Source organism: Gobius niger (genome assembly GCF_951799975.1).
Source record: "Gobius niger genome assembly, chromosome: 4".
NCBI classification, from domain to species: Eukaryota; Metazoa; Chordata; class Actinopteri; order Gobiiformes; family Gobiidae; genus Gobius; species Gobius niger.
In genome coordinates, this window is record NC_136855.1 from 18,925,476 (window position 1) to 18,947,520 (window position 22,045).

The 22,045-nt window shown below is 41.2% G+C and overlaps 1 protein-coding gene and 1 long non-coding RNA gene across 2 annotated transcripts; both read right to left on the bottom strand.

The window, feature by feature from the left end:
• Positions 1-148: 148 nt before the first annotated feature.
• LOC306962214 lies at positions 149-775 on the bottom strand. Its single transcript, XR_013792815.1, has 3 exons — positions 725-775; positions 364-535; positions 149-260 (listed from the first exon to the last, which is right to left on the bottom strand). It is a non-coding gene; the product is annotated as an uncharacterized lncRNA (long non-coding RNA).
• A 13,565-nt stretch (positions 776-14,340) lies between these two features.
• ctdspl2b (CTD (carboxy-terminal domain, RNA polymerase II, polypeptide A) small phosphatase like 2b) lies at positions 14,341-21,856 on the bottom strand. Its single transcript, XM_079555080.1, has 13 exons — positions 21,655-21,856; positions 19,555-19,745; positions 18,485-18,608; positions 18,256-18,405; positions 17,545-17,790; positions 17,364-17,460; positions 17,152-17,263; positions 16,979-17,065; positions 16,823-16,885; positions 16,667-16,746; positions 16,456-16,582; positions 16,291-16,386; positions 14,341-16,212 (listed from the first exon to the last, which is right to left on the bottom strand). Exons 2-13 carry the CDS (start codon positions 19,720-19,722, stop codon positions 16,147-16,149), a joined length of 1,416 nt encoding a protein of 471 aa, XP_079411206.1. The 5' UTR covers positions 19,723-19,745; positions 21,655-21,856; the 3' UTR covers positions 14,341-16,146.
• Between the last annotated feature and the right edge of the window lie 189 nt (positions 21,857-22,045).

Below are 22,045 nucleotides of genomic sequence, written 5' to 3' on the forward strand. Positions count from 1 at the left end.
ACTGGACCAAATATCGTCAGCTAAAATATAAAGAAAAACAACTCCATTTATATTATACTGTTTGCGTGGACATGAAGAATGACTTACATCTTTCACTTTCTCCAACAACAGTCTGCGGTGAGTAAGGGACAAAAATGGATCCTGACCAATTAACTCCAGACAATTGACGAAGGCAGATTGGGACATGTTCACTAGGCTGCCGGCTGTCCACACAGAAGCTGTGGTTGAATGGAGAATCTCACAGGTTGGAGCAGGAGGTTCTAGGAAATAATACATGTCAATTTGGTCAAACTGTACCTGTATTTAGCTCTTTCAAACCCACAAAGTGTGTTTCACAGTTTTAGCAAAAAAAAGGAAACATACTTGGAAGACTGTTAACTGTAAGGAAGCCCAGGAAATACTGCAGGACTAATTGCTGTTTTTCAAAGTTGCTCTTCCTCTCACTTGCATCATGGCAGCGGCTCCCGACCATCCCACGTTGCCACTGTTGCTGATTCATGAACAGCCTCTCTATACGGGTCACTGTCATCAAATCCTGTGTGCAAACACATCCTTGAGCATAGACGCACACTGATACAGCATCACATAAGCACAAACACTGATGGATAACGGGAAGACAGGGACTGCAGCATGACACAACAGTGATGTGACAACCACAGCTTCTTTTACAAGCTTCCATTTGCCTAGCCTCTCCAAAATGGAAATCTTATTATGAATAACTCACACGAGAGATCTGCTGAAGCTTGTCTCTGGGTAAGAAGAAGAGAAATCTATTCACTTGACTGAGAGTGGCCTTCGTCCATGTGTACACAGGTCTATGGGAAAGCACAAAGATTATGCACTGCAGTTCATAACGTCACCCAAACTTAAGAACATGAAAATGTACCCAAAAGTAGCTGTTTCTTGTAAGATCCGTGCTACCATGTCCATTTTTGTCGTACTATAACAGAATGTCTGTAAAAAATCCATGTTTTCCGTGAAAAAGCGTCTATCAACTTGATGGAACATCTCATCCCGCACAAATGTTGCCATAATCCCCAGGGATCGAAACTCCTCCTCCGTGTATACACCTGTGTGCATTTCCTGCATAGGAGCACATTGTATTAAGACAATTGTGAAGACCAGGCAATTATGATATTCATTAACTGTGCAAAACAAACCAGTTTCTGAACAATGTTATGCACCACAAGCTCCTGTTTCCTTCTGGGTAATGAAAGATAATATTCAGGCTTGTCAATGATGAGGGCTCTAATAGAGTCCATGTTGTCCACAGACAATGTATTCATGTTGCTTACGCTGCAGACAGACAACATTATAAGATTGAGAAGTCTTTTTAATGCTGTAACTACATTTATTCAACACATTTGAATAATCCATTTAAATGTAATTGTACTGAAACTTACGGAATAGCGAGAACAATTTCAGCTCCATAATCAGCCAGAACTTCTGGGAAGAACTTTTTCTTAAACACCTCATCAACAACACATTTTTTCTTTTAAGAAAAGTAAAGTTAGATGTTATATTACACATTAAACTGACAAAACACACTATATATAAAAGTGCCTTCATTTTTACCACTGTGGTGTGAAGAGGACTGGGCTGCTGTTGGAGGAAGAGTAAGACCTGTCTCACTGATGCAGGGGAAGGATTTGCTCTCAGTCGTTCCAGTAAAACTTTGCATGTCATGCCTTGTCCTAATGTCTCTAGACTCCTAGTGATAAAAGACAAGAGATCATAAAGATACATGACTGTATTACAAGAAAATATGTTCATACAAGAACTTACTGGAAGTCTTCTTTGATTGAATTTGGCTTTAAATCAAGCACTTTTTTGAAAATTGCTTGGGCCTGGATGGAAAAAGCACATTAGTTGGCTGTAATGTGATATGAAAAGTGTCAATGGAGGTGTGTCTATTCAACAAAGTTAAAGTTAAATATTTAAAACTAGATGAGATCCTGTCATACCCTATTCAATGGGTAAACAGAATACGTCGCAAGCCTTTAGAATAGAGTTTTAACCAAAGCAGATGCACAAGAATATACCACACAAATGTTTTATTAAAGTCAGAGGGCCTGCCTGTTGTGTATTCCAGGGCATTTTGACAGTTTTGCTGGAGTTGATGACCAGTTCACTAGTCCTGGGCAAAACACTGGCCAATGGCGTGCAATAGAGTAATGGCCTTACGTCATCCAACCAGCTGAACACATTTGAATAGCCCTAACAGAACAGACAAAAGTCAAGTCATATTTTAATAACAATTTAATGATGATGTGTGCCTATGTTACCCAAAGCTTTGTGGCAATGGCATGGCACTGAGTTGGACTGAAGCTGGTCGTCTGCTGGGCCATAGACGGTAGAGATGACAGGAGCTTTTCTGAAGTCAGTGTCAAAAACAATTCACTTTCAACTCCCACAACAAGAGATCCTAGCTCCTGCAGTCTTCCAGGGTAATTCAGCTGAAGAAAGAAGAGTTTTAGTTTAGAACAATATAAACACTTGACACAATTGACAAAAAAGACAAAAAATAGAACAGCATTGTTCAAAAAGGAGTGGGAAGAAGTTTAAAAATAAATAAATATGAAATCAATATTTTTGTCATTTGCAACCCATCAGTGACCTGATCAGTAGTTAATCTTTTAAGACAATTGTGAAAAGCATATGAAAAAGCTATTTTTATGTTTGTCTGGTGGGCGGCTAATACACTATGTTGCACTATGTGTTAAAGCTGTCCGTGGTGCTGGAGGTGCTTTTTCAACAGCAGTGACCAGTGGGCTAATGCATGCTTTTATCACCAGTCGCATCGACTACTGTAATGCCCTGCTTTCTGGTTTTCCCAAAAAGAGTATCTCAGATTCACAACTTTTACAAAATTCAGCAGCTCGTGTCCTGACGAAGACCAGGAGGCGGGACCACATTACACCGGTTTTAGAATCGCTGCATTGGCTCGCCGCATGTTTCAGGATCGATTTTAAAGTTCTTTTAATGGTTTTTAAATGTCTTAATGGTCTTGGTCCTTCTGCTTTTACCTTCTGAACCTTCACGGCCCCTTCGCTCCTCCGGCAGGGGTCTCCTGGAACGACCTGTCGGAGGAGCGAAGGGCTGCAGAGAACGTTCATGTTTTTAAGAGCAGGCTCAAGACCCACCTTTTCAGCTTAGCTTTTAACTAACTAATTTATTTACTTAATCATAATATATAAAATATATATATGGGAGGTTGTACCAGGCGCATTGTTTTAAATGTTGTAATCTGTAAACTACTTTGTGATACCTCTCGGTATGAAAAGCGCTTTATAAATAAAGTTTGATTGATTGATTGATATTGCAAATTCATATATTATTACCAGACACCTTACAGATGGGCGCTAAAAATTATGGCCCTGTGTTAAATCTAAATTACTATCTACAGTTGCAATTTTACTCAAACAGCCACGATCAACATCATTGCTTGTTTAAAAAATGTCTATTTCAATCTATTTTGAGTTTGTGGTCTTTGCTAACTTATTTATTTACGATCACCCCTCTGACTGGTGGGTTAAAGCGGAGTAATAGATGAGTGGATTAATACAATTACATACAGAGATAAAAAGTACTTACCTCCATAATTGAAGACAGCTTTTCCACTATTATTGAGGCCTGTCAGAGAAAGAGACGGTTAATTTCATGTATGTGGAACATCATGCAGTTATGACATATTTCCTATAGTTTTAATATGGATTGAACTGACATCATAAGAAACCATGTTCAAACACAACACTGCTGCCTTGTAGTTTGACATAACACCTGTGCCAGACAGCAGCTGTGAAGCTGCCACTAGTCTTTAATGTTTGCTGAACCCAGGTCAGGTCTTTGGCCCATGAGCTCAGCTTTCTACATACAGCAGCCTATCAGCTGTCTGTCAGCGCTACCAGCTGCAGCAAACCAAGCATGCACAAAACAAACCAGGGCCTATGTAGTGAAAGTAACAACAGACTGTAGCAGAGAAAGTCCTGCATCATTTCAAATCCGCCTGTTATTCAAATGTACACTATTCATTTTCAAACTATGGTGTGTGCACCACTGATTGGGATTCTTCAGAAGGTACTCATGGTCATCTGCAATTTTCGACTTTATTTGTTTTAATTAGATTAAATGTAATCTATGCTTTAGTAATGTATTTAGTTTTAGAAGAATTCTTTAACAATTTTAAATCAGCAAAAATCTAATTGAAATGCTGTATACCGGTATTATTGTTTATTACGCTGCAGAGGGTATCACTGAGTGCAAAATTACATCGTCTGCATATAAATGAAAGGAGCTATGTTTTATTTAGGTTATAGCCAATTGAGTTAATGCAAATTGTAAATAAAAGACATGGTTTACCCCCAGTTTAGGCATTGCTGATCCATTATATATGTATTTGTCTCTTTATTTGTCCCTGGTTGGATTTTGGTCCGGGGCTGATGGTACTCGGAAGGTTAAATATTTTACTTGGCGTGAAAAGTTTGAGAACCACTTCTGTACAGTATTATGTACCTGCGCAGGGCTGAAGTTGACTGACTTAATGACATCGAGCACATTGAACAGTTGTGAAGGGGTGAGGTTCTGTGTGAAGTTCACTCCGAGTATTGGGAGGAGATAAGCCATGTCTTTTAGCTGGTCCACTGTCAAATCCGAGGGCTCCTTGGTCTGGGTGCTGTTTAGGAGCAAACTAGAAAGCTACAAAACATACAGAGCACACATGAGGTTAATCTGGGTTCTGCTTTAAACCAATATAAAGTGCAAATAAATGTGAAAGCGATGAGTACCAAGTAGCTGGGCAGGTTAAGCCCATCCCTAGTGCATTTTCTGACGATGTCCTGAATAACAGGAAAGGCCTCAGTACCTTTGTAAACAATAAGGTCATCTGGATCTGCAAAGCATGTGATATAGCCAAGCCTGAAATTACAAATCACTACAGCGTTAGATGGAGAGTGCACAATGAACAATATTGCACGTGGTATCAAGAGTATGCATAAAGTGCATCTCCGACCTGATAAAATCCTGAGGCGTTAGGTTTTTGTATGTCCCAATGACTCGTTCTGCAATAAATTCTTGCTGTATGGGGCTCAAGGTATTTCTCTGTAGCACGCTTAACCCATCCAGAAGCTGTAAAAAGATGAGGTGACAAGAACGGGAATCCAGGGTAAATGCTACAATAGACAGTGAATCACACTAAATACATCAAGTAATTGCGTCCACTGACAACTCATCAGTTAGTAGCCGTGCTATGATTAATTCAAGAGGTTCCACGTTTATTTATTGATTACAAACAGGAAGGCCGGGCATATGAAATGTGACAGAGACAGAGGGGCTTGTGCACTTTCTTGGCTGCTGTGCAATTGGTGGCAGTGTTTTGCCTTGGGGCTAATGGCTCTCACTGATGCCCATCATCTCCTGTTTCACAGCCAGGTATCAGAGCTCACAGGGCTGATACCTGAGCGGCCGAGAGGTGTTGGAAGTTGTTGAAGGGCAGGTAAGTGATCAGGTTTCCGGTGTCCCTGATGAGCGATTGTTGACCTCTGATGATGTTAATCGGGTCCATCACGATGCCAAACCAGGCGCCAAATGCACGCCGCTGCTCAAGAGTCATCAAAGCCAGGTTCTGGTTGATGATCTCTCTCCTAGAAATGGTTTAGAATGGAGGTACATTAATGGGCTAGGCGTAACATTCCACCCAATAAACAGAATAAAACAAAAGCATTTATTTCCATTTTCTGAGGGTTAAAACAAGTCTTTACAGTGAGCTGGCGTGTAACTTCTTCCAAATACTTTATTTTGACAACCCACATCAATAAAAGCATTGTTTCTAGCTAAGCCTTAGAACCACAACATACGTATAACCTGGAATGTTCTGCAGTGTGGCTTTAAACAATTTTGTGACTTGGTAGATCTTTGAAATCTTTATGGAATTTTAAAATAGTTGTAATTTTTCATGGTATGAGGCACATCATTACTCTTGAAAATCTGTAGGAGAGAGGTGTAAATCATAACTAATGACCTGTTTAGTCAATAATTACTTGGCACTTAACATATAAATTACCCATTGTAGATTTCATTCTATGGAGTGAATGGGTTTCCTTTACTTTCTATGCATAATGTATGTCCCTGACACTTCAGTGGGTAGTGACGTAAGGTGCTAAGCCTGACATAGGAGTTATCCTTAAGATGCCATTTCACACAGGTTTAGTTCAAAGAGCTACACTGATGTTGAATTGAACACAATTGTAAAAAAAGATCATGTGATGTCTCAAGTTCTGGTACTTGAGGTTATTTTATTTCATTTTATTATAGGGTGATATGTTTTTGAGAAACATGCAGAAGATACAGAAAACTTCCTCATAGATTGGACAGACCAAGATCGACTATGCATGCCTTAAGAAATGACACCCTTGAAGAACTTACACACTGATGTTATTCTGGAGGTCAGGAAGACGATGTATGTCCGTTGGACTTGCCAGAGCCAACAGTGAGGCCAAGTCAGGAAACAGACTCCAGTCTGTGGTCAGGTGTGTCTGAAACAGCACTGATGTCAGCGTGGGCAGGAACTTCAGTGGGAGCTGGAAAACACATTGTATAACCTCAGTGTCAGCAGAAATGTGACACCTGCCATAACCCAAATATCCAGTGACACAGAAAACTTTTAGGAAGCCGTAGAAAAAGAAGGATAGAAGTTGGATGCACCTGTAATGTGTCTTTGTTCCCGCTGTAATGCAGGAGGATCATTCGAATCGTTGTGATGTGAGCTCCGCTCAGGACGGCCCGCAAGTCGTGCACTGGTATTCTGAAGTACTCCTATGTGCACATAACAAATAAAATATTGGTCCAATGTTGACACAAAATAAGATAGAAGTGGTAATTGGTGGATAATGACACGGATTCAAAATAAAGAAATACTACCTGGATGAAGTCAAACTTAGATGGCGTGATTTCTCGTGCTGTCTGCATCAGGCTGGTTAACACCCTCTGTACATCAAACAAGCAGTATTTACATGGATCAGTACACATGTTTATGTGTTTAGGGTTGTTATTTTAACTGGTAAATCAAGTTTGTAAAGATTGCACTACACGACTGCATTCATTATGTATATCAGTGACAATAGCGTAACCATATCCTCTATCACCTGTAGACTAAGGCCAACCTGTACAGTGACATTAAAGGTAGGGTCAATGATGAAGCGACAGTAATGGTATAAAACTGTTTTAAAAACACCTTACCCCAAAGCACTGTAATATCACCCTCTTCTTGACATAGTTGGTTTCTGTGTTGAAAAAGTTGTCCACAAAAGCGACAATATTGTGGCGAATGTTCTCTGTCACATGATACGTCGTGTTCTGAATCTCCTCCAAAGCTAACAGGGACACCACAGCCAAGCTCGCGGCCTGGTCCAGCACCGCGATCACCTCTGGTGTCAGCAAGTCCTCCATCCTGCTCCTCATACTGTCCAGCCAACAGCGCACCACCGCCTGCATCACCACATTCTGTCCCGCACCGGGGTGACAGGCTAAGGCGAGGTCGTGGGAGCATGTCCAATTGAACTTTTTCACCAGGTCTTTGGCTAAGCAGGCCGGTTGCTCGCCCGTACCGCTGTTAGTGTAGTTAGCGTAAGTGGCACACATAGGCCCAAGCCATGAGTTTGGAGGCTCTTGCGACAGTGCAGAAAAAAGAGTGGGATTAGGGCAGATAGTGGACACAAAATTGGCTCGGTCATGCTCCAAGCAAAGAGTAAGAAGAGTGGGATCAGGAAGTGACACGCTCCAGCTCAAATAGAGGCATTGCTTACTGGGGTCGAATCCAACAATGCCGTGCCCATGTCCCCCGTTTGGATTTTCCCCGGGCTTGGTGCTGTTGTGGCAATGCTGAATTAGCCAGGTGTTGTCCTGATTGGCCAGAAGATTCTTTAACACCATGTCGTTGAGGCAGACTTTGGATGTGAAGTTATCAGGGTCAGCCCAAGCACAAGTAGCTACATCAGTCATGTCCACGATTATGGGACTAGACCACAGTGCATACTTGCAAACCTGAAGAACAGAAAAAGAGACTGGCATTAACACAGACTTCTACCATGGTTGGTGGTAACCCTTTTACTCTCACAAGCCAATTTGACCCGTTGGTTGGTTCTAATTAGATTTGGATTTGTACACAATCAGAAAATGAAGCAGATGTACCTTTTCTAGGCCTTGGTCATTGACTACACAAATATATTTCTTGTTCCTTATAGATTAATTTAAGAAAGGGGTGGGTCTACAAAACAAGTACATGTACATGTCTACAAAACAAGTACATAAAAATACTGGAGTTGAAAATGAAATGTATTTGTTTTTCTTAAAGTGTACTTCTTTAACTGGGGCGACGGTGGCGCCTGGTCGAGCGAGTTGTCTCGTGATCGGAAGGTCGTGGGTTTGAATCCCAGCTCCCACAATTTCCTCCAGTGTCTGCGTACATTGGTGTATGAATGAGAAAGTGAATGGGTGACTGGTTTCTTACAGTAAAGCGCTTTGGGCCTGATAAAGGTAGAAAAGCGCTATATAAATTGGAGTCCATCTACCATTTAACTCTGTCTTTTTGGCCTATTTCTTCTTTATATGTGATTTTGAAGGTTCATTTATGTTATTGGGGATCTGTGGGATCTTACAGGACCTCTGCTCCTTGGCAATGGCTGATCTATCTACACCATCAAAAGGTTTTTATTATATTTAATTAAAAAACATGATGCATTCATGAAATTGTGGTTAGAAGTGGCTATTTGAAAAAGACTAGTCACATGCAGCCAATTGGTGGTTGACCCTGCTGCCCATTAGCTCCTCGCGCTTCATTTCCTTTCACAGTGAACGGCTCTGTCTAATAAAGAGCTCAAGCCACACAAAAAACAGTACAACAATGCGCTCTCACAGCACACATTGTAGAGAATGGTTGTGTAAGATGTTTCATGGACGTTACAACAGTTAATTTGATCTGTACTCTTGCTTTTTACTGTAATCAATAAATATTTATGTTGATGTTTTATATATTGATTTCATCTGCTTTCTTGCAACCTTGAATTGCCTTGCCTTGCCTAGAGATAATGACTTAAACCACTGTTTCCCAACCTTTTTGGTCTGGCATACCCTTTGGGCCTTTTATTTGTGAGATCTTGAGAATGTTGCAGATTATTTCGAATTTTACATTTTTTTTAAGTAAAATGTCAACACAAATACTGATCAGCTTTTTTTAAAATCTGAAATAATTCAATGCACCTTTGTGCTTGCGTACCCCAGGGGATTTCAGAAGTATTGATAGCCACTTGAGATCAAATCTAAATATGAACTTGACTAATATTGGAATCGAATGCGTTTTAGAACTTGTTTGTAGAGTGTTTTGCAGGTTTTAAACATTACAAAACCCCAATAGAGACATATTTATGTTCTTAGTTGATATATCACTTAAATAATTGCTGCCTTTGCAATTTGCTAACTGCGAATCATTCAAATAGAACATTTGGATTTGATTACAATTAATTGTGTAGCAGTACTTCACTGTAGGTTTCCCATATGGCAGATCTCCATTCCATTTGACACATCACAACTTTCCTCTAATCCCTCTTTTGAAGTTTAATTCTTTCTTCTTTTAGCCTTATTACTAACCTGTTTTATGAGTGGAGCCTTATCGGTTTCTTCAGTTTCATTGCAGATGGATCGCAGCCAAATGTTGCGAGGGTCCTGGAGCAGTCTCTGGAACAATGCTAGGTTGCAACAGACATCTTTCTGAAAAGCCAATTTGTCGTGCTGCCAACACAATCCCACCACTGAATCATCCACATCGCGGCTCACCCACGTGTTGTAGTCGCACCACTTTTTTGGGTTAAACTTCGCCTTCGCACAACGTTCGTGGAGCCAGTCATTTAGCTTGTTGATCAGAAGCTGGTTCAAAAATGTTTGGTTGGCACATACTTCCCAGTCAAAATCCTCTTCATCAAACTCGGAGCACAGCGATACAACACTGAAATGAATCAGAGGCGGGTCCTGCCAGTGTGAGTATTGGCATTGATTTCCAGAGTCTTCGTTTGTGTCAGGAAGGGCAGGTATGGGCATGGGCAACACTTCTGAGCAGTTTGGCACGAGGTGTATATTATCGGGGTTGGAGAAGAGAATCTGAAAAAATCCTGTGTTTTGACATGTGAACCATAAGAAGCGTTCTCTGTCAAGTCTTATGCAGAATTCAAGAAGGTATTTGTCAATTGACATAATTTGCGACATCCATTGCTCATAAAGGCAGAGCTCATTGACCATAGTGGCCCCGTCAGCAGTGGAGTTCCCACAATAAGCATATAGCCACACATTTGAGGTATCCGACACTAGCTTTTTCCAAAGTGCGATATTGCTACACACATTTTTAACAAACTCTTCTCTTTGATTGTCTCCGCACAGTGACACCAGCATGGGATCCAATATGACGTTCTCCATCCAGCTGTTGTAGTCGCAGATTAGTTCATTTAGGTTAGACGCCTCTCTCGCAATCCTCATTGGGACGTCCTGCTGAGAGATACTCGTAGTTGTAGGGGGTGGGTTGATGACAGGGGAGGGAAAAGTGCCAACACTGGTGCAATCTCCTGCTGACCTGGATGTCAACGGAGACATAACAGCTTGCAAGAAAGAGCAAGCATTTCTCCATACAAGCTTGATATTTTCAGAGTCGAGAGAGCTCAGGGCCTTGCAAAAACTGACGACCGAAGCCGGTTTTGTCGAATGAGCATTTTCGATTTCAGGGCAAACTGTGTCGTTCAACTCAGCAAGATCTTTATGGTCGCACTTCAGTAAGACGTTGTAGTAAATGTCCAGGGAGGAGCGCTGGAATGGGACACTGGGGCTGGGACAGTCAGGGCCGGGGTGTGTGCAGAGGGACTGTTCAGGAGCCAAGAAAATGTCCAGAAGGATGTCAATAAGTGCTGTACCGAAAGACCAGCTCACATTATGCCGAAGACCCCTAAACAAAACAGAAGTATTAACATGTAAATAGATGAAATATGTTAGACAGGAAATGGTGGTGTATGTTATCCATGCAGAGCTGTCACAATGGGGCACATAATCTGGGCAATTTTCAAGGGCTCCAGGCTGGAGGAGGCCCCCACAGACATAACAATAACACAATGTAGATCTTTTTTTTTCACTCAAACTTGGCTGTAAATACTGTTCAACAGTTAGCTTAGCTCACAGCTAGCTTTGCCCGTTAGCCTGTTAGCTTCTTCTCGTGATTCCATTAGTGTGTATTGGTGGCTCCGGTCCGGTGGCAGTCAATTTGCAAGGGAAGTTTTATGGCTAGAGACACCAGGGGGAGATGAAAGACCCGCTAATCATACCATTAACACTTGTATGACCCCCAGAGGGACTACGGAAAGGATTTATTAACGTAAACAAGTTACTTAGTACTGCTTTAACAAGAAAAGGGAATTGAACCTATCCTAGCTGTGAGGCAAGAGCACTAACTGCTGCGCCACAGTGCCACCCACATGAATTAAAAAGTTATATTAAGAAAAAACAAATCTATAAAACCCAAATTGACCATCAAGACAACAAAAGAGCAAATGTTTTCTCAGATGTGTGCCTGTACATGTCACTTACCACATAATGAGCTGCTTCAAATCACCTGAAATAAACAAAATTATCAGTCACCTTCAATTAGTATTTGTTTAATCCTACAAAAGACAACCCACAACAACTCACCGTGCTCACACATCCCCTCTCCATCCAGTGATGGGACTCTGATCCCAAATTGCAGCGCTATCTTTATGTACTCGACTGGCACCTCCAGAACTGTAAACAAAATCTCTAATGTGTACTTGATGATGGTGTCCATTAAGCCACTGACAGTATTCACCAGGTTCCCAGAGACCGGGAAATAGGTCAGGATGTTAACAAAAACGTCTTGAATCCCTGTCAGCATAGCCTTAGTTGAATCGCCCATCCGGAGGTACGTCCGGAAGAAGCTGTGTGGTTCTTCATCTGTGCCCAGTAATGAACAAGTTGGTGTGGTAAAATATCTCAAACCAGCCAATATAAGGGGACCCATCTCCATAGACAGAGCCTCCATAAGATCTGCCTGCAGCCCACAGTCCTCTTTGCCCGAGAACACACATACAAGGGTCTGTGGGAGATCTTCGACAAACCTATCCTCCAGCAAAGGTTGAAGAAGCACAAAGAGGTTTTCAATGACACGGTAGTACGCGTTCAGGTCCACCCCCTCAATTGGGAGAGGATCAGTCAGGCTGTTGCGGGACTTTGCTTTGTGATCAGACAGAGAATGGATCTGGTTAATCACTCTCTGGATGTCTTCCTCCAAGCCGGTGTAGCCGTCAGTAGTGGGGACTGGCTTTCTGTGAATGACTTTGGACTCTGAGCAGGCCTGCTGCACAATACAGACGACCCCTACAAACGGAAGTTTCACAGTTAGTTAATAACACTGAAATCACTGTCTGGAGCTGGAACAGATTTGATCATTTCATCTTTAGCTCTAACCCAGTTGTTTGAGGTAGTTATCACTGATACAAAATAAGAAATTACGCAGCAAAAACCATCAGTTAATCCGCTGTCCGTATTGTCAAAGTTTGTTGAATCTGCCCTACCAAAGAATTGCAGTAAAGGTCCCCATAGGCCAATATCAAAAAACAATTGTAACTTATTTCTAATCATATAAGAAGTCTATTTTTGTCTAGTGGGAGCGTTGTAATCAATTCATCCACCCATTTGCCTAAATTAGGGCGTGATGCATCTTTCCAATGTCTTAAAAGAACTCTTTTAGCCAATACAATGCTAATTTCTATAAAGATTCTTTACTTTCTGATTCCCCTTACACTTTCTTTTGAATATAAAGACGAATATAAAGACTTTGGGATTGTTGAGTATCGAAACTGTTAATATTACTTCAATACAATTTGTAATGTTTTTCCAAAAATGTGTTTTGGAGCATTGCCTTATTATTATTGTCCCACATTTTAAACATAAATCAGAATTATCCTTTTATCAGGTGAAATGCAAAGCCTCATTATCCACCTATATTGTATTTGTATTTACTGTAAAGGATTGTGATCTGGCACATACTATTTTCATATCAATGCCCAAATCCAAAAAGATGTTATTTCATGGGGCTACTTACCAAAAAGGACACCCGCTACGCCCGTCAGCCACATCCTCAAAGTCTTTCTTCAATAAAAACAGAAAATCCTTTATCCAGTTGGTGTAGAAGAATTGTTCAAATAGATCAGATGGCCTTGACACACAGTGCACATCATTTTATCTCAATATAGTGTCGGTTACCCACGCGCGCGCCTTCTCCTCCTCATCAGGCCAGAGTGCTCCACGAGGCAGGATGGCGCTGCGTCCCGCCTCTGCAACCCTACACCTGCGCACAACCGCGGCGTAATTAAGGCCGCCGGGAAAGGGACAAACGGAGGTGCGAAATGAGGGCTGTGAAACGCACAAGGGATTTCTTTACCGCTACAAGCGCGGCCGCCGGCGCTGAATTATTAACGCGCCGTGTTGATTAACTTCTGCGCCTGAAACCCGAGCGCGCGCAGAGGAGCCAGAGACACCAGAGACAAGTCAAAAACAGCCGCGAGGATATCAAATAATGGGGCTATTACCCAACTTAAGCAATGGCAGTGATAATGATGGTGGGGCAAATTTAGTTCGGGGAAAAAATGTATGGACTATGTTACAATCTCAAAGGTCAAACTTGGGAGACAGTGCAGGCAAAAGACATTTCCCCTGGTTTTGGGCCAGTTTGACCTGTAGGGAAGAGCGTATGTGTTTATGTAACAAACACATTTTAAATTATATAGTGTGGCCTGTTAAAAGTGAAATAAACACAACACAGCATAGACCGGTTTCACCTTTAAAACTTTTGTTTCAGAAAGTCAATGTAACTGTATATACACTTTACAATAGCATACAGCCAGGTGGTTAACAAAGATGTCTTTTTAAATACATCCTCAGCACAGAGTAAATGGCTTAATGGAATATGAATAATCTACATGTTGCTCTTTTCTGCAGAAAAAGTGCCATGATTTAAATGTAATGCAGGACTTTTCCACAAAGCAAGCCGTATTCTACATGCTAAGTTTAACAGTTCAGTGACATTATTCTAACTAAAACACAAATATTTGTAAGAAAAAAAAAAAACTCCATTTGATGTAGTTAAATCTTCATTAATACATTTAAAAGTACATGACATGCCTTTTGAAATCAAAAATACAAAAGATTTCCTTATTTTAAGGATTTTTTTTAAACACATGAAGCATGTATTGTACAACACTTGTACAACAACCCAGTAATGCACAATAAAATGAGCTGAAATAAAAACTACTTAAACTTTCATCAATCCTTAAAAACAAAAAAGCCATAAGTAATAACACAGGCCCTCGGTGCCCATAAGGAATAGAGTGGCTGCTTCTCTGAAAGATGCCAGTAACAATGCAATGCACAGGGTCTATGTGGCAGGGTTTGGGTTGGTGTGGCTCGGCTTAGTTCTCTTGATAATGTAGCACAGCAGGTATATGATGAAGAATCATTTAAGGAAGATTATAGACCCAGGTTTCTTTTACATTCACTGTCTGGACAAGGGCACTCAAGACTTTATGTCCACCATTGTGCCTTGTTAAAATGTAGCACATTTGCTTTAAATTTGTGGCGCCAAAGGTAAGGTGATGGTAATTTGAATAACTTGTACTTTTGGCCATGGTGAATTTAAGAGACTCACAAACGTGCACAACTGAAGCTGTACATGAAATTGGAACTCTACAGGTTTCAGCAAAAATGACTGATCTGATTGTCACTTGCTTAAAGTGAAGTGAGATTAGGAGATGGCCGGTCGTGGATAGTAATTGTATGGCCCCTGCACACACAATCCAGAACAGCATACTTCGAACAGGTGAAACCAAAAATGCACTTTAAAATTGCACCATGGTGCTCATCGCTAAGGAAAAAAAGATCCTGTGACCACATTTTCATCATGAAGCCTGTTAAAACAGCTCAAAACACCAGAGATAAAAACAAATTTGCTCAAAATCCATTCTGAGCAAAGACATTCATAAAGTTACAATTCTTTAAACATTGCTTTTAACTGTGCTTCTCAACATAAAGCTCTTTAAAACAAGCTAAGGAGCAGTGAGGTTGAACTTTACCCCAAAAGGCGAACTGTCAGACAGTACGATGCTGGTACAAGGTCTGGCCACAGATCTGAGTAGACACACGGGCAGAGATGTGCTACATTAGTCATAATGCTACACACACAGCCACCACAATACAACAGAAATCAAAGCTGTTTTAGCCAGAATACTTGATTATGATAAAGTACAATACTACTTCTAGACAAATGACAAAAGTACTGCAGTTTGCGAAGTTCATGTCATCAATGATCACTTTGAAATGAATGCCCAATTTTTTTTTTACAATGTTAGATTTACGGTAAAAGTATCTTCTGGTAAAAAGCCATTTTTGCTTACAGCAAAACACTAAAACGATTGTTTTGAGGTTTACTGTGGAGTGGACCTCAATATTACACACCATTCAAGGTTTTCAATGAAAACAAGATTTATGTTACACCTCTGTAAAATATAATACAAACAGTGCAATTTGAATTTTTATCTGCTAACAAATACCGGAAAATAACAAGCTGCAACTAACTGTAGTAACATGACCCAGCTACAGAGGAATGCATATGATTTACAAGGCAGCAGTTCTCAGGTGATGTGTGGATTAGCGTAAACACAGTCACTGTGGCTGATAGTCTGTAGCCAGAGCCACCTGTGTGAGCACCAGAGACTGTTCCGGTAAGATGAAGATCCTCTTCCCGATGGCATATCCACAAATTCAGCACCAAGAAAAACTGTCCCCTCCACAACGAGCCAATGCAAAGGTCTTTGTGAGCTTCTGCTTATAGGATGAGATTTAGAAAATTTTTATCCATGTTTGCAAAAACATTTAAGATTTTTATCTTTAGAACAATGATGTTTTTAAAAGTAAAAAAAGGCCGAAACAAAAGTTAAATGTTTAAAAATGGCAATATTGTAGTTTGTAATCCAAGAGATTTTTCTTTTTACAAGGGTATTGTCTGTCAGTTATTTCATGATGTCCCACTTTCAGTCGATGGAGTTCGGTTCAGTCAGGCGGCAAAAGGTCGTGAAGCCGAAACCTCTCTCGGACGTGTGGTCGGACATCCTCGTTCTGGAAAAAGCAGGTAAACAGACCCAAGTCAATACAAACACTCATACATTATAGACTTCATGAGTTCACTGAACTTACCATCTCAACCAATTTCTCCAGAAAGGGCACCAGTTTCAACAGCTCACTGTCATTCTTATCCATGAACCAGCTCTCTATAGGAATCCCATTCGACAACTAATGTAAACAAAATAATGACAAAGTTAGACCCGCCATGATTTAAGTAAATAAGTCATTTTGTGTTACCTGATAAGCAAAGGCTTGCGGTGAATTGTCAATGATGATGGTCTTTGACAGATCTCTGCCTAAAATGTTGAGGTCCTTAATGTAGTTTCCCTGGACACAGACACAGTGCTCCCGAAACAATCTGTGTCTGGTGACCAATAAAGGAAACGCATATTAAACCAGGAAGAGAAACATGTGGCGAGGTGAATTTAATGCTTCATAAATATCATACCTTACTAGCTGCTTCTTAGGATCCAAGATATTGAGCAATTTATCTGCATATACCTTCTTGGACGCTGTGAACAGGATAATCTGGAAACAAAAGAAAGTATTTTTTTTTAAAGGTCGCAGAACAATGGCATTGAATGAGACACAGACTTAAATTTACCTCATAGATTTGAGACATCCTTTCCAAGAATTCTCTAAAGAACGGCCTCAAACGGACATATACCTGCACAAACAGTACAAACATGTTGGTAAACCATTCAAAATAAAATGGCTTTGGCGCCCCCTATGGGCTTCAGAAAAAGATGGAGTAATGTACCTGGTAGATGACATCCTGAAAGAGGACAGGGAAGGTGAGTGCAGCATCCTCCAGCTCATTTAAACTGCAGTGAACCAGCGTTTCATCCTTTTAGGAAAAGGAAAAAAAAAAAAAAAAGAGTTGGTAAAACAGTTTCAACATGTGTTTCTGTGAGACGGGGGGAAAAACCTAACCAAGTCTAGGACCAAAGAGAACTCCGGTGTACTCCTGGTCTTCAAAGGCAGCGCTGGCTTCCGAGTGAGCTGCTCTTCTGTGAGTGGAGGGACGTGCTTGATGAAAAAATATCTGGAAAAAAAAAACATCAGGAAATCAAATCACAAATATTTATCTGAAGTATTTACAGAGCCTCTAGTTCTATCCTAAAAGGTGATGAAGTGTTACTCACGGGTCAAACACTTCCCAGTCTTCTTCATACGATGCTTCTGGGGGAACTGCAGCAGGTGGGGAATCCACATAGGTGATTTCAGGGCTGGAGCCTGGAGCTGGAATAACACAAACATAAACTCAATAGTACTAGTGGTGTGATAATGTGATAATGTGATCAGGAAATCTACAGTGTGTCGCACCTGTTAGGGGTGGCAGGTCAGCATCAGCCTCTAGCCCCACCTCTGCAGTGGCCGAGGCCTCAGGGATGTGCGGGGCTCGCAGTGGGGGCAGGTGTGACACAGCAGAGTAGAAGTTTGTGGCAGTGCACATTTCTTCTGTGGATGAGCCAGTGCTGGTTGCAGTCTCCACAGCCTGCTCAATGTCCAGCTGCTTAACTATCTCCTCAGCCTCCAGTGCCTGGTCTGGAGAGTCGGACCCAGAAGAAGCTGACAAAATAAGCATTAAATAGGTAAATATTTCTACTCTGTCTTCTAGACTCTCACAAGACAAGCGTCAATAGTCTAGCTGAAGAATCTATATCAGAATAGTGCTGCTGAAGTGGTTTGACACTGCATGGCAGATGATAGGGCAGCAGCATTTATCACAATCAATTGAAATTGCAAAAGACAGTGATATACATTAACAAAATCATGTCCCCAAGGTTTGCTTGTTCTTTTAATAAAACAAGCAAATCCGGTAGTTTAGACCAGGACAAACAGGTTTTGAAATCCATGTTGATTGTATTCATTTAGTATTTCAATCTCCTCTCACATCTTCAGGACATGTGTAAATGTGCAAAGTGAAATGAACTTTGATTTCAAAATGTAAATTACAAATTTCATCGCAAGTACGAAACTTGCCCGGGATTTGGCAAATTTCCCAAAATTGTGCATTACAGAGACATTTCTTACCATTTTTAGCTGGTGAAAAAAAGTTAAAAACAGGAGAAAAGATGGTCCCGAGGAGAGTCGTTCTGGGGGGACTGGTCGGGACGTCAACAGGCTTGGCTTCCTCCAAGCTCCCATTGGACTTCTCTTTACTCGTGTCATGATTTGTGGCTTCTGTTAGTCAACAAAAACATGAGTTAACCGAGTGTCAAATGAAAATGGGAGTCTAAAAATCTAAATCTGTGTGACTCACGGCCATTCACGGGGCCTCTTCTGCCAACCCTGCTGTGTGGGGCATTAGCGTTTGGAGTGGAGGAGATCAGATTGTTGTCCACATCACACTGAAGACGTGCCTTCTTGGCTGGGCTTTCCTGTACCTGAAGAAAACACAAATGAAAACAATGAATGGATACAAAGCACCTGAACATACATTTTCATCACACAATGGTTCATTTGCTGTTTCATAATAACAAATGTTGGCCTAATTGCACTCAGATTTGGGATCACGTGATATCAGTTTCTGCAGATAAAGTAAACCTGGTACTGATACGCCAATATACTGTATTTCCAAACAATTCTGTCATGGCAAAAGGTTTTATTGTAGCCAAGCAGACTTTTCCACTTGTTACCGCCTCCTGTCCCCGCACACCAACTCTGTGAGCTAGTATCTAAAATTAGAACCAAGCTGGACTTCAACAAGCCGCTGCATTCCTACAATCATTTCTTGGGAAACATGACACTCTGTACCAGAAACACCGTGTTTAACTCCAGAGGAACAGAGCCATTCACCACAGAGTATGGGCATAAAATGGCATCCAATTTTCTTTTTAAAAAGGTGAGAACAAAGCAATTAATGCCGTTCTGTTTTTTTTATGTAATATGTTTCAACCCAAAACAGTACAGGACACGCTCTAGTCTACTCGTAGTGTTTCCTTTATGAGTAGCTCTCTGCCCACTTCTACAGAGAAGTAGAGAACAGAGCATTTCTACGAAGGACAGGAAGATGGTGGGGCTGCGCAATTGGAAAAAGCTTGCGATAAAGGGTGTAAAATTGCGAAAGGAAAGTTTAACTAAAACTTAACTTTTTCACATTTCCTTTTACACAAGTTCCATGTATTTAAAGGGTTACAGTGGGATGGAGACTTTGGTGATATTGCGATATATTGCAGCTTCTGGCCATACAGTTATTGCATCACCACATTTTGCGACGCAATATTTTTTGCAATATATTGACCCTGGTCTAAAACATTAGTTTCAAGTCAAAACCAGAAGTAGATGGGCACCGCATTGTGTGGGCGTGAACACTGCTATGGAAGTCATTACCTTGACGGCATTTCCTCTGATGAACTTCTTGATGGTGGAGAACAAGCCCCTGCCACCACTGGTAGGAGTGTCCTCTTCCACTTCAGAATGCCTCCGCTTGGTCCTGTTCGGGCGCCCTGCCAGGCCAGGGTTTGACTGCTGAGACGCTTTTCGCATTCTCAGCCTCATTGTTGTAGCAGTCACATGTAAGTCTGTACAAAACACACAGAAAAAATTAGTGAAAATAAAAAGCTTGCAAAATACATGTCTCTCTACACAAAAACTAAGAAAGTTGAAAAGTATAAAATAGTTCAATTCAAGTACTTAGATAAACCAGCACATTTTACCAACATCTGGATGCATTTAAGATCCCATTACACTTACATCACAGTGAGTCACAGCAGCTACAGCTGTTTTTTGTTCTGCCCGTACAGTAGAAGAAAAACATTAGCAAAAATCTTTAGCCTTGTCCCTTCATCCATGGAACAAAGAGAATCTTTTAAAATGTTCACTAAATCTCTCTTTTTCTTTTTGATGTACACTAAATAACTAGACGTCACTTCAGAGACAGACAATAGTCTGGATAATTGGGCAGCTTTATACTCGGGTATGCCTATGTGACAACTAAAACTATTCAAAGTCAACATGAATTGTCATGGTGTTGAGCCTGCCTCCCCAAGTCTTGCATAACAACAGCTGGTTGAAAATGTGTCTGGACATATCCAAACCAGGGAGAACCGTAACATCCAATAGCAGCTTCTTAAAAACACATGATACAAAAAGGCTGTAGTGTAAACTGTAAACACACCAGAGCAGTAAACTCATGAGCAACTACAATCACACTCAACACTCAAGATACTAAGGTACACAATGTATTTTTGTGCATTTTCAATCGTTATGACAGTCAGTATATAGAGTATAGGTAATACTATGTTAAAGCTTTAACTTAATATTTAATTGGGTTATGAATCCACCTTTATGCACTGTCTCGCATCTCCGGAGGATGGTGAAGTAGGTACGGACAAACTGAGCGGGAAATAGGAACACGCAGTGTCTCCACTGACGCTAGGCAGAGGTTAGCCCCACAGGCAGTCAATACAGCGGCCCTCAAGCCCTTTCAGCAAGATCCAAGCTCAGGATTCACGTGTGCAGCTATGCCATTTGTAGCAAATCTACACAGGATGAAGTTTCATCCGACACATCTATTGTAAACATGCAACACTTCGTGATTCCCAGTTTTAGCTAATTTGAGTAAATGCTTAGCACATTAGCTAACCTCAAGTAGGTCTGATAAACGGGTAAAAGGGACACGCTTAAATAACGCGGTTACTTTTATTGTGGGTGATGCATTTCATGCAGACTGTCGACCAGTGCTGTCAATGTAGGTAAATACAGATAACCGACACTGGTAAATATATAGTTTACCATAATCATAGCACCCAATGCTATCGTCGGCTAAGCTAGCGCTAACTCCCACAGGCTAACCCTGTCAACACGACAGGAGATCATCAGAGCATAATCAGTGCAAACAAACAGGGATGTAGCTGTTCATGTGGCTTGTGGTGCAGATTTTATCAAAGCTGTATGTGCAATATTAGTCTTAGCCAGTTTGAACATGAAAAGATACCAAATGTGAACTACTTACCATTTCCCTCAATCAAAATCTTTAGCGGGGCAATCCATCAACCCATGATACTAATGCCCAGAATTAAGATACAGAATCATCAACGTGAAACAAAACGATCACCTTCCCATTTTCAGTCATGTTGCCAGCTTTGACTCGCGTAAGGTTGTCAGTTCAACCTGTTTTATGTTTTAGAAATGTCACGCATCGAGGTTAAATTACAGTGTGCGTGCGGCCACTTGGTAATCACGGTCTAAATACCGTCAAAGGGATCCTCGCGCACAAACCCGTTGTTTTTAACTGCACAGTAGTACCGTGCTAGGCCGCACATTAGCAGTCCTCCGCAATATTTTAGCTTAGCAAAATTAGCTTTCCCGAGCCTCCGCGTAAACTGCTCAGGGCTCACAGATGTGGACAAGCAGCGAAGACATACCCGTCCTGTCGCTATCCCACATTACATAAACTCAGCCACACACGGACTCATTGTATTTACTTACATTTCAGAGATCCGCAGTCTCTGGAGATGACAGCTCAGCGCCCAAAAACCATCACAGCAGCGGAGGAATTTGTGGTTTTCCTAATCTGCCCCGACTTTGGCAGCGGATTCGCTCAGGGCCGTCTGCGATACTACACAGCGTCGAGTTTAGCAGCAGGCGCCATTTCCCGCCTCTGCTCCGAGTGTGTGAGGAAAGTACCCGTATGGACACAGACACACCCCCTCAAAACACCAGCCACTACAGTACAACCAATACACACTCTGCAAAAACCATTCACAACCGCATGATCGAAGATAGTCAAGATAGTCTACACATATACACATACAGCCAGGCTTGCACAGTGAATGAATAGTCATGATGAAAAATGCAGGAGAAAATCTAGTCATATGCA

Coding starts and splice junctions, on each gene's coding strand:
- ctdspl2b (XM_079555080.1), bottom strand. CDS start 19,722: ATGAGGCTGAGAATGCGAAAAGCGTCTCAGCAGTCAAACCCTGGCCTG. Junction 18,609..19,554: donor TCAGAGGAAATGCCGTCAAG/GTAATGACTTCC, acceptor TGTTTTCTTCAG/GTACAGGAAAGCCCAGCCAA. Junction 16,213..16,290: donor TGGAGAAATTGGTTGAGATG/GTAAGTTCAGTG, acceptor TGCTTTTTCCAG/AACGAGGATGTCCGACCACA.